Source organism: Schistocerca americana, chromosome 3 (genome assembly GCF_021461395.2).
Source record: "Schistocerca americana isolate TAMUIC-IGC-003095 chromosome 3, iqSchAmer2.1, whole genome shotgun sequence".
Classification (NCBI taxonomy): Eukaryota; Metazoa; Arthropoda; class Insecta; order Orthoptera; family Acrididae; genus Schistocerca; species Schistocerca americana.
Genome location: NC_060121.1, coordinates 805,627,594 through 805,640,680, shown reverse-complemented (window position 1 = coordinate 805,640,680; position 13,087 = coordinate 805,627,594). Strand labels below are relative to the sequence as shown.

General features: G+C 42.0%; 1 protein-coding gene across 1 annotated transcript in view; it reads left to right on the top strand.

Moving 5' to 3' along the window:
- LOC124605416 (serine/threonine-protein kinase RIO1) overlaps positions 1-13,087 on the top strand; it is a 118,203-nt gene that overhangs the window by 67,853 nt on the left and 37,263 nt on the right. Inside the window, exons 8-9 of the mRNA XM_047137068.1 lie at positions 6,205-6,416; positions 10,430-10,672. Coding sequence (XP_046993024.1) covers positions 6,205-6,416; positions 10,430-10,672 — 455 coding nt within the window. The remainder of the gene's footprint in view (positions 1-6,204; positions 6,417-10,429; positions 10,673-13,087) is intronic.

Below are 13,087 nucleotides of genomic sequence, written 5' to 3'. Positions count from 1 at the left end.
TACTTGCATGACATCCATATACATACCTCGCATTAGATATTCAACTTCCGATTGTTGCTATTCTAATGTAATGGTTACAGTCAACATTAGTACTGTTACAACACCTTACATCCGTTATGTTGAACAGACATTGTGCGTATTGGGAGATAGTCAGTTTGCTTAAAAGTATTTCAATCTGGATATTTCTGGGTCATTTTATGTATATCTTTGTGGTTAAATTTTTTTCTGTGCACTACCATATTTGTGGAGGAAACAAATTGTACAAACTTGCTCCTATTGTCATTTGGGTAATCATGTAGATTTATTTTCCAATACAAGGCTGTTTAGCATTAATATCTCCAAAGATTATCCTGTAGTCTCCTTTACGATATCCATTGTATACTTTGTCTAACTCATCATTAAAAGGAATTTTCTCCTCTACATGTATAACTGTGCAGTAAAAATCATGGTCCTACTCCCTCAGCCACTGGCACAAGTCTTGTCTCCAGTCAAAATTTTCACCATTGTTATTACACACCATATGTTAACTCATTTAATTTCCTGACTCATATCAAGGCATCAGAGTGCCTGTTATCGTAGGCAGTAAAATGTATTGTTACCCATGGAACAGTTCTGGAAAAAGGCTGTTTGTAGGCTCAGACTCGCTGTTGACAGAAAAGCCACATGCAATAAAATGCTGAGTAAAGGCTCTGTGTGAATGCTCATCACATTTTCCATCACAAAGAGCATCATATTCCACAGTGAATGTATGCCCTTTACAAAAGCAATCAATAAAGTTCTCTACAAGAAATACCAAGGAAAGAGTTCCACAGTGCATTAAATGCCATAAGCCCAAATTGTGCTAGATTTCTATTTCACAACCAGACACACTCTTCCATGGCAGTCATCTTGTGAAATTTTGGTGAAGTTAGTCTGAAATCATTTGTATGCAGGGAAGATGATGTATGTGACTATCTTTCCGCAATTTTTTTTCGACACAGATATAGGAAATTCTGTAATTTGCAAGATAGGTTTTATAAAAAATGAAGTGTTGCTGAAAAATATTATGTCAGTGAGTTATACTGACAAAAAAATATTGCACAGAACAAATGAAATGTCTCGTCATTGTAGTCATATTCCTTAAAACAATTAGGTGTTGCCTGTTCCGAACTCACAGTGAGTCATTCTCTCTTCCCCCCCCCCCCCCCCCCCCTCCCCCCACCCCCCTCCGCCTCCCCCAAGGTCTTCCAGTATCTGTCTTCCCACTCATCTTGTTATTATTTACATTTTCTGGGGAATCTGTAGCCTGAGATTCACATGATCTGTTGTCTCCTATCTTCATTATACACTCCTGGAAATGGAAAAAAGAACACATTGACACCGGTGTATCAGACCCACCATACTTGCTCCGGACACTGCGAGAGGGCTGTACAAGCAATGATCACACGCATGGCACAGCGGACACACCAGGAACCGTGGTGTTGGTCGTCGAATGGCGCTAGCTGCGCAGCATTTGTGCACCGCCGCCGTCAGTGTCAGCCAGTTTGCCATGGCATACGGAGCTCCATCGCAGTCTTTAACACTGGTAGCATGCCGCGACAGCGTGGACGTGAACCGTATGTGCAGCTGACGGACTTTGAGCGAGGGCGTATAGTGGGCATGCGGGAGGCCGGGTGGACGTACCGCCGAATTGCTCAACACGTGGGGCGTGAGGTCTCCACAGTACATCGATGTTGTCGCCAGTGGTCGGCGGAAGGTGCACGTGCCCGTCGACCTGGGACCGGACCGCAGCGACGCACGGATGCACGCCAAGACCGTAGGATCCTACGCAGTGCCGTAGGGGACCGCACCACCACTTCCCAGCAAATTAGGGACACTGTTGCTCCTGGGGTATCGGCGAGGACCATTCGCAACCGTCTCCATGAAGCTGGGCTACGGTCCCGCACACCGTTAGGCCGTCTTCCGCTCACGCCCCAACATCGTGCAGCCCGCCTCCAGTGATTACGCGACAGGCGTGAATGGAGGGACAAATGGAGACGTGTCGTCTTCAGCGATGAGAGTCGCTTCTGCCTTGGTGCCAATGATGGTCGTATGCGTGTTTGGCGCCGTGCAGGTGAGCGCCACAATCAGGACTGCATACGACCGAGGCACACAGGGCCAACACCCGGCATCATGGTGTGGGGAGCGATCTCCTACACTGGCCGTACACCACTGGTGATCGTCGAGGGGACACTGAATAGTGCACGGTACATCCAAACCGTCATCGAACCCATCGTTCTACCATTCCTAGACCGGCAAGGGAACTTGCTGTTCCAACAGGACAATGCACGTCCGCATGTATCCCATGCCACCCAACGTGCTCTAGAAGGTGTAAGTCAACTACCCTGGGCAGCAAGATCTCCGGATCTGTCCCCCATTGAACATGTTTGGGACTGGATGAAGCGTCGTCTCACGCGCTCTGCACGTCCAGCACGAACGCTGGTCCAACTGAGGCGCCAGGTGGAAATGGCATGGCAAGCCGTTCCACAGGACTACATCCAGCATCTCTACGATCGTCTCCATGGGAGAATAGCAGCCCTGCATTGCTGCGAAAGGTGGATATACACTGTACTAGTGCCGACATTGTGCATGCTCTGTTGCCTGTGTCTATGTGCCTGTGGTTCTGTCAGTGTGATGATGTGATGTATCTGACCCCAGGAATGTGTCAATAAAGTTTCCCCTTCCTGGGACAATGAATTCACGGTGTTCTTATTTCAATTTCCAGGAGTGTATTTTTGAATTTTTTGATTCATGTTGAAAATAATGCATTCTATTCTAATATCTTCGTTTATAATTGTATCTCTTATTGTGCAGCCCTTCATTGTTCACTGGGACCTCACCTCTGCTGTTAAATGTATCACTGTAGTAAATAATTTACAAATTGTACAAACTTATTAAAAGAATGTAGAGTAAAACAAAGTCTGTGTTACTGTTTGTGGTAGCTGCTGTACATTGATTTTATCATGGTGTATTGTAGATAGTCTGTAACGTGTGGGAGAAAGTGTCTGCAGCTTGTCGTCTAGTAGCTAGTGTTGCTACCTCTGGATCACATGGTCCTGGGTTTGATTCCCAGCTGGGTTGGGGATTTTCTCTGCCCGGGGACTGGGTGTTTGTGTTGTCCTCATCATGTCATCATCATTAGTGACAGTGGTTAGATTGGACTGTGTAAATAAAATGGACTGTGTGTGTGTGTGTGTGTGTGTGTGTGTGTGTGTGTGTGTGTGTGAAAAAAAAGGTTGGGCTGTGTATGGGCACTGATGACCGCACCGTTGAGCGCCCCACAAACCAATCATCATCATAATATAATAAAGAACAGATGTTATTTGCTCCTCTTCATTTATTCACAATGTATGAATTATTAATTGGGAAACAAAACAAAAAGGTCTGTAATCAGGTGTTGACAACAAATTGCTTTTCAGGAATTGAGCTCTTATTATAATTTTACTTTCCATTTCCTTGCTCTGAGTGCAGAAAACTCATTGAAGTCAAATTTAGCAGCTGTGTCATGGTCCATTGCCAAGGTAGCCGAATTTGACTGCTTCTCCAGTACACTGCATATTTTTCAGAATAAGATAGAGCTGTGGTAGGAAATTAAAATGGGATGAAATGATGTATTATTTGTGAGAGAGGTTTCCCATTTCACTTATTATTCTATCAAATATTTTGAATCAGTCTAGCTTAAACAACTTGACTCTAGTTCTCAGTTGGCAGAAATTGGCAATAATAGGAAGCTTTAAGACCCAGTGGCCAAACTTTGAGACCATACAGTACTGTAGTGAAGCAACAGCAAAACTTCCATTGTTGAGGGAAGCTAGCTGTCGAAGCAGCAGCTGCATGAATTAAGTGCACTCTTGATGCACACACAGTGTGATGCTTGTTCTGCCTTGCATTGCCCCTCTTCCCCCTCCCCCTCTGCCCACCCCTCTCCTGCCTGCCACCCCCTTCCCATTGTCATTCATCAATGAGCAATGTTGCAAACTGCAAATGGTGCCATCTCTCAGTACCGATCCGTATAAAGAAGACTGTTTGCTAAAAGCACCTTTTAAGTTACTATATCAATGAAAATAATCAGTGTTTTAAAATGTAATGTAATTGGATAAATGAAAGATCTACTCACTGTTCTACCAGCACCTTTACCAGCTCTGTAACTGGCAAAACATATTCTCAAAGGGAGAGCCACCTATGAAATGACATATGTTGTACACCAGCTGTTATGTAAACACTGCTCACCCTTTAACATCAGCATGGCTATGTTAAGAGTTAGGACGAATAGACAGAGAATGTGTACAGGAAAAAACACAATATTCTGTTGTAGAACATTCTCATGCTCTACTACATGCCAGTCATGACCTCTGTGCCTGTTTCACTACATGTGCCATCTGAATTCTTCCCCTGGAGACAATTTTTCAGAACTTTGCATGTGGGAACTGGTGTTATAACATGTCCTTGATTCTTGCCACCCGTGAGGCCTTAATTTACATTAATTTTTTCAGTCTCGCCAATTGTTCACAGTAACTGTTCCTTTCTCCACTCCCTTTAGTTTTCTCTCTCATTTTCTGACTTGTCTATCACCCCCCCCCCCCCCCCCCCCCTCCAATCCCCCTTCTCAACTCCCACCTCCACACTACAACACATACAATGCACTTGGCATTCTGCTCTCATTAACGTGTGTGGTATTTTGGCAGTACTATCTGTCATGCGTATTACCCTTTCTTCCACCTTTAAGCTCTCAGATTGTCAAATCTCATCCAGTGCAGTCCTGAAAACCAGCCTTTCTCTCTTATTTCTCCCTGGACCCAGGGTTCTGGGTGGCTTTCCTGAACATTCCCCATTTCCGTAACCTCACCAGTCCTTTTCCTTCAGCCATCTTCCTTCTCCTTCAACACTTCTGCTAGGAGGAGGAGCCACTGGTTCCAAAAGCTTGCAAACTTAAATAACTTTAAGTGTGTTCTCCTGTCACCACTTGGTGAGATGAGTTTTTTGCCTATCCATTTACATTATACATTAATTCAGTGAGGAAGAGAAGCTACAGATCAAGTGGTTAGGTGCACATCAACCAAATACATTATTACACACACAACACAAAAAATATTTAGTTCGCTTCTGTACATACTTTATTATTAGCTTTAGTATTTGTTGGATTAGGCATAAATTTGTAAGTGTATAATTACCATATTTACAATTTTTGTAGTGGTTCTGAAGCATTATGACACAATTGGAGGTTGTGTGAAACAGTTTGGAGCAGTTCCGTTATGAAGTTCATTGATTTGTTACCCGCATCCTACCAACGCAAATGAGCACCAGCCACTACTGTCGTGGAAATAGTTTTGTCATTTTCGTACCTTATCCCTACCAAAACCAGATCATTTTGGAATTCCAAGAAAGGCAATTTGAAACAACCATAGTGATCTTAGCATAAAAGGGACACATATTGTTTGCAGACCTGTTTATCAAAAGGCAGCACAAGAGAGGATGACTTGCCATCAATAATCTGGGAAATAATCAGCCATGTATTACTCAGAAAAGCATAAGCAGCTAAAATGTGAAAATGTTCACACAACTTGGTATAACCTGTTTCCAATTTGTTAACTGCAATAGTATGAAGATGAATGAAAATAAAAATTGACAATTTGCTGGACAACTATTAGTTTGCTTTCAAAAATGGTTAAAGTTCTCTGGAATCAATTTGAACATAGAAGTTATGAGTGTTGTAATGAGACCTCCCCATCCCACTCTCCAATAACCTAAAATAGACTTAAATAAGGCTACTCTCACTCCCAATTCAGGTGTCATTCTGACTTACAGGATACTGAAATCAGGCATTGTGTTGTTATAATGTATATAATATCCTAGATTTAAGTAAATCTCTGTTATCAAGTACCTCATGTGGTCGGATGTAATATTACTGTGTAAGTATGCTACTTGTGCTAAGCTAACATGAAATCATACTGCATATTGGTGTACTTTAAATATACATTACAGAGATATATATGTGTTTGTGGAAGGGGTATTATTACAGTGCAATATGTGAAACCTTATTAAATCTAGTATGTGAAACTGGGCACTTATTTGTACTTCTTGATTATGAGCTATCCTAGATAAGTTAACTCTGGTGTGCTTACTATGTGCCTAATAAAATGTATCACTAGGCTCCTTTTTCATTATAGAACACCACCTTATTTACAGACTTTTTTAGGCGCAAAGGAGTTGCAACAATGACAGTGAAAGAACTGTTTGACTTCATTACTGATCCAACTGTAACGGAGAGAAATATGGAGGAATACTTAGATAGAGTTTCAGAAAAAGCTGCATCCAGAACTCTGGAAGAGACAACAGCTCAAGAACAAATTGAAGAAGAAGTCTTCAAGAAAGCCTACATACCAAAGAATCTACAGGAGGTAAGAATGTCTGTGTAGTACGTTAAAAATTGGGTGAGGTTAGAACACAGTCACTGCTGCATGTGTTGCTTAGCCTGAAAATTACTTAGAAGAATGTGACATACCAAAGAAGTCCATCTTGTGAAGTTGGAAAGACAGATATACGTACAAAGAAGATAACTGCAGAGAAACTAGGGTAACAGAAGAAATATTTCTGTTGATTAGCTAAGGATGTACAGAATTGTTTAGGATAAGACAGGAAATGGCAATATAAGGCACATAGGAATGAAATAAATAGGAAGGGAAGCTGAAGTGAAATGGCAGCAGGAAAAATGTTAAGAATTTGAAAAAGAAATCATTTTAATTTGGGTGCAAAATATTGACATCAATAATTTACTGAAGAATGGAAAAACTGTAAGAATCCAATCTCAGAAAAGATCAGTTTTGATACCAGAGAAATGTAGTAATGCATAAGGCAATACTGACTCTACAATTTATTGTAGAAGATAGTTTGAAGAAAGGCAAACCTATGTTTATAGCATTTGTAGAATTTGAGAAAGCTTTTGACATGCTGATTGGACTACACCCTTTGAAATTTTGAAGGTAGCAGTGATAAAATACAGGGATTGAAAGGATATTTATGACTTCTACAGAAGATAAATTGCAGAGAAGAGTCAGAGGGCATGAAAAGGGGGTTGGGGGTGGAGAAAAGTTGGAAGGGATCCACCTGTTTTTTAACATTTGGAGTGTAATTTTGTATGGAAATGGAGTGTGGTTGATAAGCAATAGAGGAAAGGAGAGAGAGTAGAAACTTTCGAAATTTGGTGCTATAGAGGCCTGCTGAAGATTAGACCAGTAGATCAGATAATAGATCAGGAGGTACTGAATGGAACTGCCAAAATGGGAAATTTATGGCAGAATTTGACCAAAAGAAGGGACTGGTTGACAGAGTACATCTTCAGGCATCAAAGAATTCTGTTTGGTAATGAAAGTGGAAGGGTAAAAATTGTAGAGAGACCAAGGCCTCCAGTAAGCAGGTTCAGATCGATGTAGATTGTGGTTTTTATGCAGAAATGAAGAGGCTTGCATTGTGTGGACTAGCTTGGAAAGCTGCTTCGAACCAGTCTTTAGACTGAAGACCGTAACAACATACATGTAGTTATTGTTTCAGGAAACGTACTCTCCTCACTATGGTGATTTTTAACTCTTACAGCTAATATTTTTAAAGCTGAATTACACCGCAGAAACTGTGATTACCAAAAGCGTATGACAGGAACTCTTCTGACTATGTTATACCTCTGCTGCTGTTCAGCTGGGGTATGGATACTTCTCAGGTGGAGTGGCTGAGTGGAGATAGGTGGGGAAATGTGTTGGAGAGGTGGGATAAGGTGGCTGACAGCTGTAAGAGAGAGCAGTTGGCTCAAGGGATAGGAATGTAGCGACAGTGAACTTGTTCTGTCTGCAGGTATGGGGAGTTGTGTGCAGTGCACAATAATACGGAGGAGTGGTTTGGGGGGGGGGGGGGGGGGGTTAGTATTTGACAGAAGAAGAAAGAGGGACACACACTGAAGTGGGGAGGGTGTGAGTGTAGAATGGGTTAAGCTAGACAGGTTGGAGCCAAGTGTGGGGCAGGAGCTGTCAGACATTGAGACCAGAAGTATTTATGGATGGATGGGTGCATTGGAAGAACAGTTCCCAGCTAGGCAATTCAGAGAAGTTGCAGTTGTGGAAAGTAACCAGATTGTATGGATTCGGGAGCATCCATTGAAATCGAGCATGTTTTGTTCAGTAGCATGTTCTGCCGCTGGGTGGTTGACTCTGCTCTGGGCCCCAGTTCGCAGTTGCCATGCATTCGGGTGGACAGCTGGTTGGTGGTCATTCTCACGTAAAATACTCTATAGAAGTTACTGCAGAGCTGTTGCATGATGTGATATATGATATGATATGGCATGACTGCTCTCACTGTCACGTAGTGCTACCTCTGACAGGATTGGTGTAGGATGTGCTTAGTGGATGCTAAGACAAGTCTCACACCCACGTCCTTCTCATGGTATGACTTCTGTGGCAAGGGTTGGGAGCATTTGTAGTGTTAGGATGGACTAGGATATTTCATAGGCAAGAGTGTGGGTGATGAACTACTACTTTGGGAGGTTGGGAACTATTAGGTTAGGACATTCCTCATTTCTGAGCAGGGGGAAAGAACAGCCACTCAAAGCATAAGACAGACACCATTTTAATACCTGCCCCTGCAGACAGTGGCTCTGCCACAGTTGTGATGAACCTGGCATGATTCTTCCACCTGCCAGGATAATGATCCCATCCCAGATGTCTAGCATAATATCAATTTCTGACTTCCTTCATTGTCTCTCAACTATGCTCACCTCATTACCAAATGGTTCCCTATTCTTCATTGCTGGCACCATCTCCTTACAAACAAACACCAACCATGCCCATGCCCAGTGCCCTTGCCAATATTGACACTGCCTCCCTATAAACCACCACCACCACCCATGCCCAGTGGTGGTGCTGCTATTGAACACTACCTCTTCCAACATTGTACTGACTCTGAACCCACTCGTTATGTATCTGACAAACTACATCCTTATACAAAACTATTTCTCCTTTGCAAACAAGATACACCAACAGACCTCGACATGGGTGCCTACATTACACCCTCCTATGCCAACTTGTTTATGGACCATCTAGAGGAATCTTCCTAGCCATCCAAAATCCAAAACCGCTTGTCAGTTTCAGGTTCATTGACGATTCTTTTATGGTCTTGACCCAGGGCCGAGATCCTGTCCTCTTTCTTTCACAGCTGCAACATGGTGTCCCTCATCAACTTCACCTGGGTGTCCTCAGCCTATAGTGCCCCTTTCCTGGTCATGGGTGTTCACTTCCCTGATAGCACAATTCAAACCTCAGCCCGTATCAAACCTGCTAGCCACCCACAGTACCTGCATCTCTTCCAAGCTAAGGTCTCTACAGTATAGTCTGGCAATCTGTGTATGGCACATCAGCAGTGACGATTTCCATGTTAGATCCACACATGCACCTAATCCTCACATCGCCCTCATGATCCAGCTACCTCATCACACATCACCATGGATTGGAACAACTTGAGCATATCCTTTGCCAGGCTTCAACAACTTACCATCATTATGATAAATGTGGAAGAAACTGCCTGCAATCCTTCCCACCCCTCCTAAAGTAATGTTCTGTCACCCACCCAATCTCAAAATGTTCTTGCTCCTTCTTATGCCACACCTACTCTCTCACCCTGAGGATGTGTAATATCTTAGTGCTAAGCCTCAATTTTACTGTGTTCAGACACAGAATTACAAAATTCAGATATCTCAATTTCACCTCCGTGATTAATATTTCTAGATTTCTAGATGAGATACTCATTAATAAAGAGTTAGCAAAAATTCTGTGCTTGGAAAAGTGATTTTCCTGAAGAGAAGTGGAGTGGGAGTGAGGGTTTCACTGTCTGTACAGAACCATTCTTTCTAGACAGCAAAAATGAACTTACGTAAACACTCTCTAGAGCAGGGGAAAGCATTTGTTGAATAATATGTTTGATGCACAGCTCTGTGTGAAAGTGAAACAATGAGTGTTTGAAAACTGGAAAAGATTAAAGTGGAAGCATAAATCCTTACATTAATATTGCAAATTGAATTGGAAGTATGAAATTCAAGGGTATTAAATAAAAATATAGGAGAAGGAAAACTATTAAGTATAGTTTAAATATCACACACATTAATAGGTGTGGTAGTGGTGGTGGTGGTGGTGGTGGTGGTGGTGGTGGTGGCGGTGGTGGTGGCGAGGAGCGAGTGAGTTTGCTCTCTCTCTCTCTCTCTCTCTCTCTCTCTCTCTCTCTCTCTCTCTCTCTCTCTCTCTCTCTCTTTAAGACAGTTTGATAGCTATTTTTATTTGTCTTGTATATTGTTGTAACTTGATCTGGTTTATTTGAGTATTTAGTTTCATGTGTGATATACCTGGAGTCCCATTCTATCAATTCATGTCTGCTGCAGGTTGTAGATTTTGAGAGAGATATTACAAAAGCAAAAGCGGGTGAAGGAGAAGATATCACATACAAGACAATCACAGGACTCAAAAGTGACCTGTCCCAGCCACAGCAAACACCAGAGATTCTTCAGGGTGCGAAAAGTGATTCAGATACAGAAAATGCCTCAGAAGATGATTCAGACACAGAAAAAAGCAGCAAGTTTGTGGATAGTGCAAGGCCGAGAGATGAATCACCAGAAAGCAAGAAGGTGGGTTTTAAGACTAGGTCAATATATCCATACAAAATAAAAACAGTTCTACTGCATGGAATGATACCATATGGTAAATGTTATTGACAGACTTACTTCAGATTTTTCGCGATACTCTAATAAACATCAGACAGACATGTTAGTAAAACTCTCAACCAGTGTATTTCAAATTTTTGTAAAAAAACATTGTTAGGAAAATTATAAATAAGTTCCTGACCTTTTTACTTCAGATTTTTACGCAACAGTCCAATAAATCTTCAGGTGGACATAGGCTAAATATTTTCATAAAAAACTTTTTTGGTTTTCTGTTGTTACAAACTGCAAGAAAGAAACTGCTGTACTCTGAAAATGCACGGTTTTGTTTTCTTCCTTTCACTCAGCTTTAACTACAATAGCAGTCCATTCAAACCATAGATACAGTGTTTCTCCCATATACATTCTTTATTTTAAACAAAAATTGTATACACAGCTATGTGCCGTTTTGTTTTTGTCCTTGCATTTGGTTTTCACAGAAAAGAGGAAAGTGGTATGTACGGCTTGTCAGCTTATGATTAGAATACTACTATGGAATATGCATTGTTGGAAACTATGTAGGATCTACACACATAAAAAAAGTTTTGCATCATCTTGTTTCCGGAACCTGTACAGATTACTGGAATAGAGATCAACATAAACATCATATCCGCCCCTTATATTGCTCATGAAAACCACACATTGCATGTTGTACACCAATACAGTGAGACCTTCAGAGGTTGGTGGTCCAGGATTACTGTACACACCAGTACCTCCAATACCCAGTAGCACATCCTCTTGCAGTGATGCCTGCCTGTATTCATCGTGGCATACTATGCAAAAGTTCATCAAGGCACTGTTCGTCCAGATTGTCCCACTCCTCAATGGCGATTTGGTGTAGATCACTCAGAGTGGTTGGTGGGTCACATCGTCCATAAACAGCCCTTTTCAGTCTATCCCAGGCATGTTTGATAGGATGCGTGTCTGGAGAATATGCTGGCTACTCTAGTCAAGTGATTTCGTTATCCTGAAGGAAGTCATTCACAAGATGTGCATGATGGGGGCATGAATTGTCGTCCACGGAGACGAATGCCTCACCAGTATGCTGCCGATATTGTTGCATTATCAGTCGGAGGATGGCATCCATGTATTGTACAGCCATTACGGCACATTTCATGACCACCAGCGGTGTACGTCCACCCCACATAATGCCACTCCAAACAAGCAGGGAACCTCCACCTTGCTGCACTCGCTGGACAGTGTGTCTAAGGCATTCAGTCTGACCAGGTTGCCTCCTAACACATCTCCGACGATTGTTTGGTTGAAGGCATATGTGACACTCATTGGTGAAAAGAATGTGATACCAATCCTGAGCGATCCATTTGGCATGTTGTTGGGCCCATCTGTACCACGCTGCATGGTGGTGTGGTTGCAAAGATGGACCTCGCCACGGACGCCGGGAGTGAAGTTGCTCGTCATGCAGCCTATTGCACACAGTTTGACGCAATATTGTAGCTTGAATAAGTAAATTAGTATCTATTGTGATCTATATATTGAAGGTTTCACTTTTACTTGAGTAGTTTTCTTGAAAGGATAACTGCTCTAAAGTGCAAGCCTTTGGCATGGGTTTGTTTTCATTATCGACCGCAATAAGTTATATGATTATTCAATAATTTCCGGGTAGTGTCTATGTAGCTTTATTATGAGGAGTTTGCATTCGGTTCATGTTTTCTGTTTTTCTATACGTCCGTACAGTTAATTTTCCATATTGTGCAGTAAAGTCATTATGTGGTGTTTCTGTTTCCATTAGAGTATTTATACGTAATTCAGTATTGTCATTAGAAAATATTTAGCCTCTTCAGTTTCTTACTCATTTCGTGATTTGCACCACTATAACCTATGCCAGCAATTAACTTTGCGCTGTTTACATTCACCTGCTGCTACATTCGCCTGACGTCCAGAAGTTCTCTACTCATCTCACCATAAGCTAAGTTACTTTCTGCGAATTATTAATTGGTGTAACGGAATTGTTTGTAGTGTAATTTGTATTGTTTGTATTTGTGTTGTTTGTTTGTAGTGTAATTTTTATTGTTTAATCTGCCGTCATGTGTGACAAATGTGGATGTTGTTGTAGATTAGTGAGCATGGAAGTGAAATGTCAGTATTGTGGGTTGGTGTTTCAATGGGGAGATTGTACAGGGAAGCTGTTATAGTGCCAGATGAAGCTCGCCAATGGAGGTGTAGATTATTTAGCCATGACAAGAAAATTGTGGAACAGGGAAAAACCCTTCAGGCCGAACTAGAAATGGTGTACTTTGAATTAGACAGGTTGGAGAGGGAAAGAGCCAATGGGGGCTGGGCACAGGTTACAAGTGTAGTCAGAAGAAGAAAACCCCCTGAAAT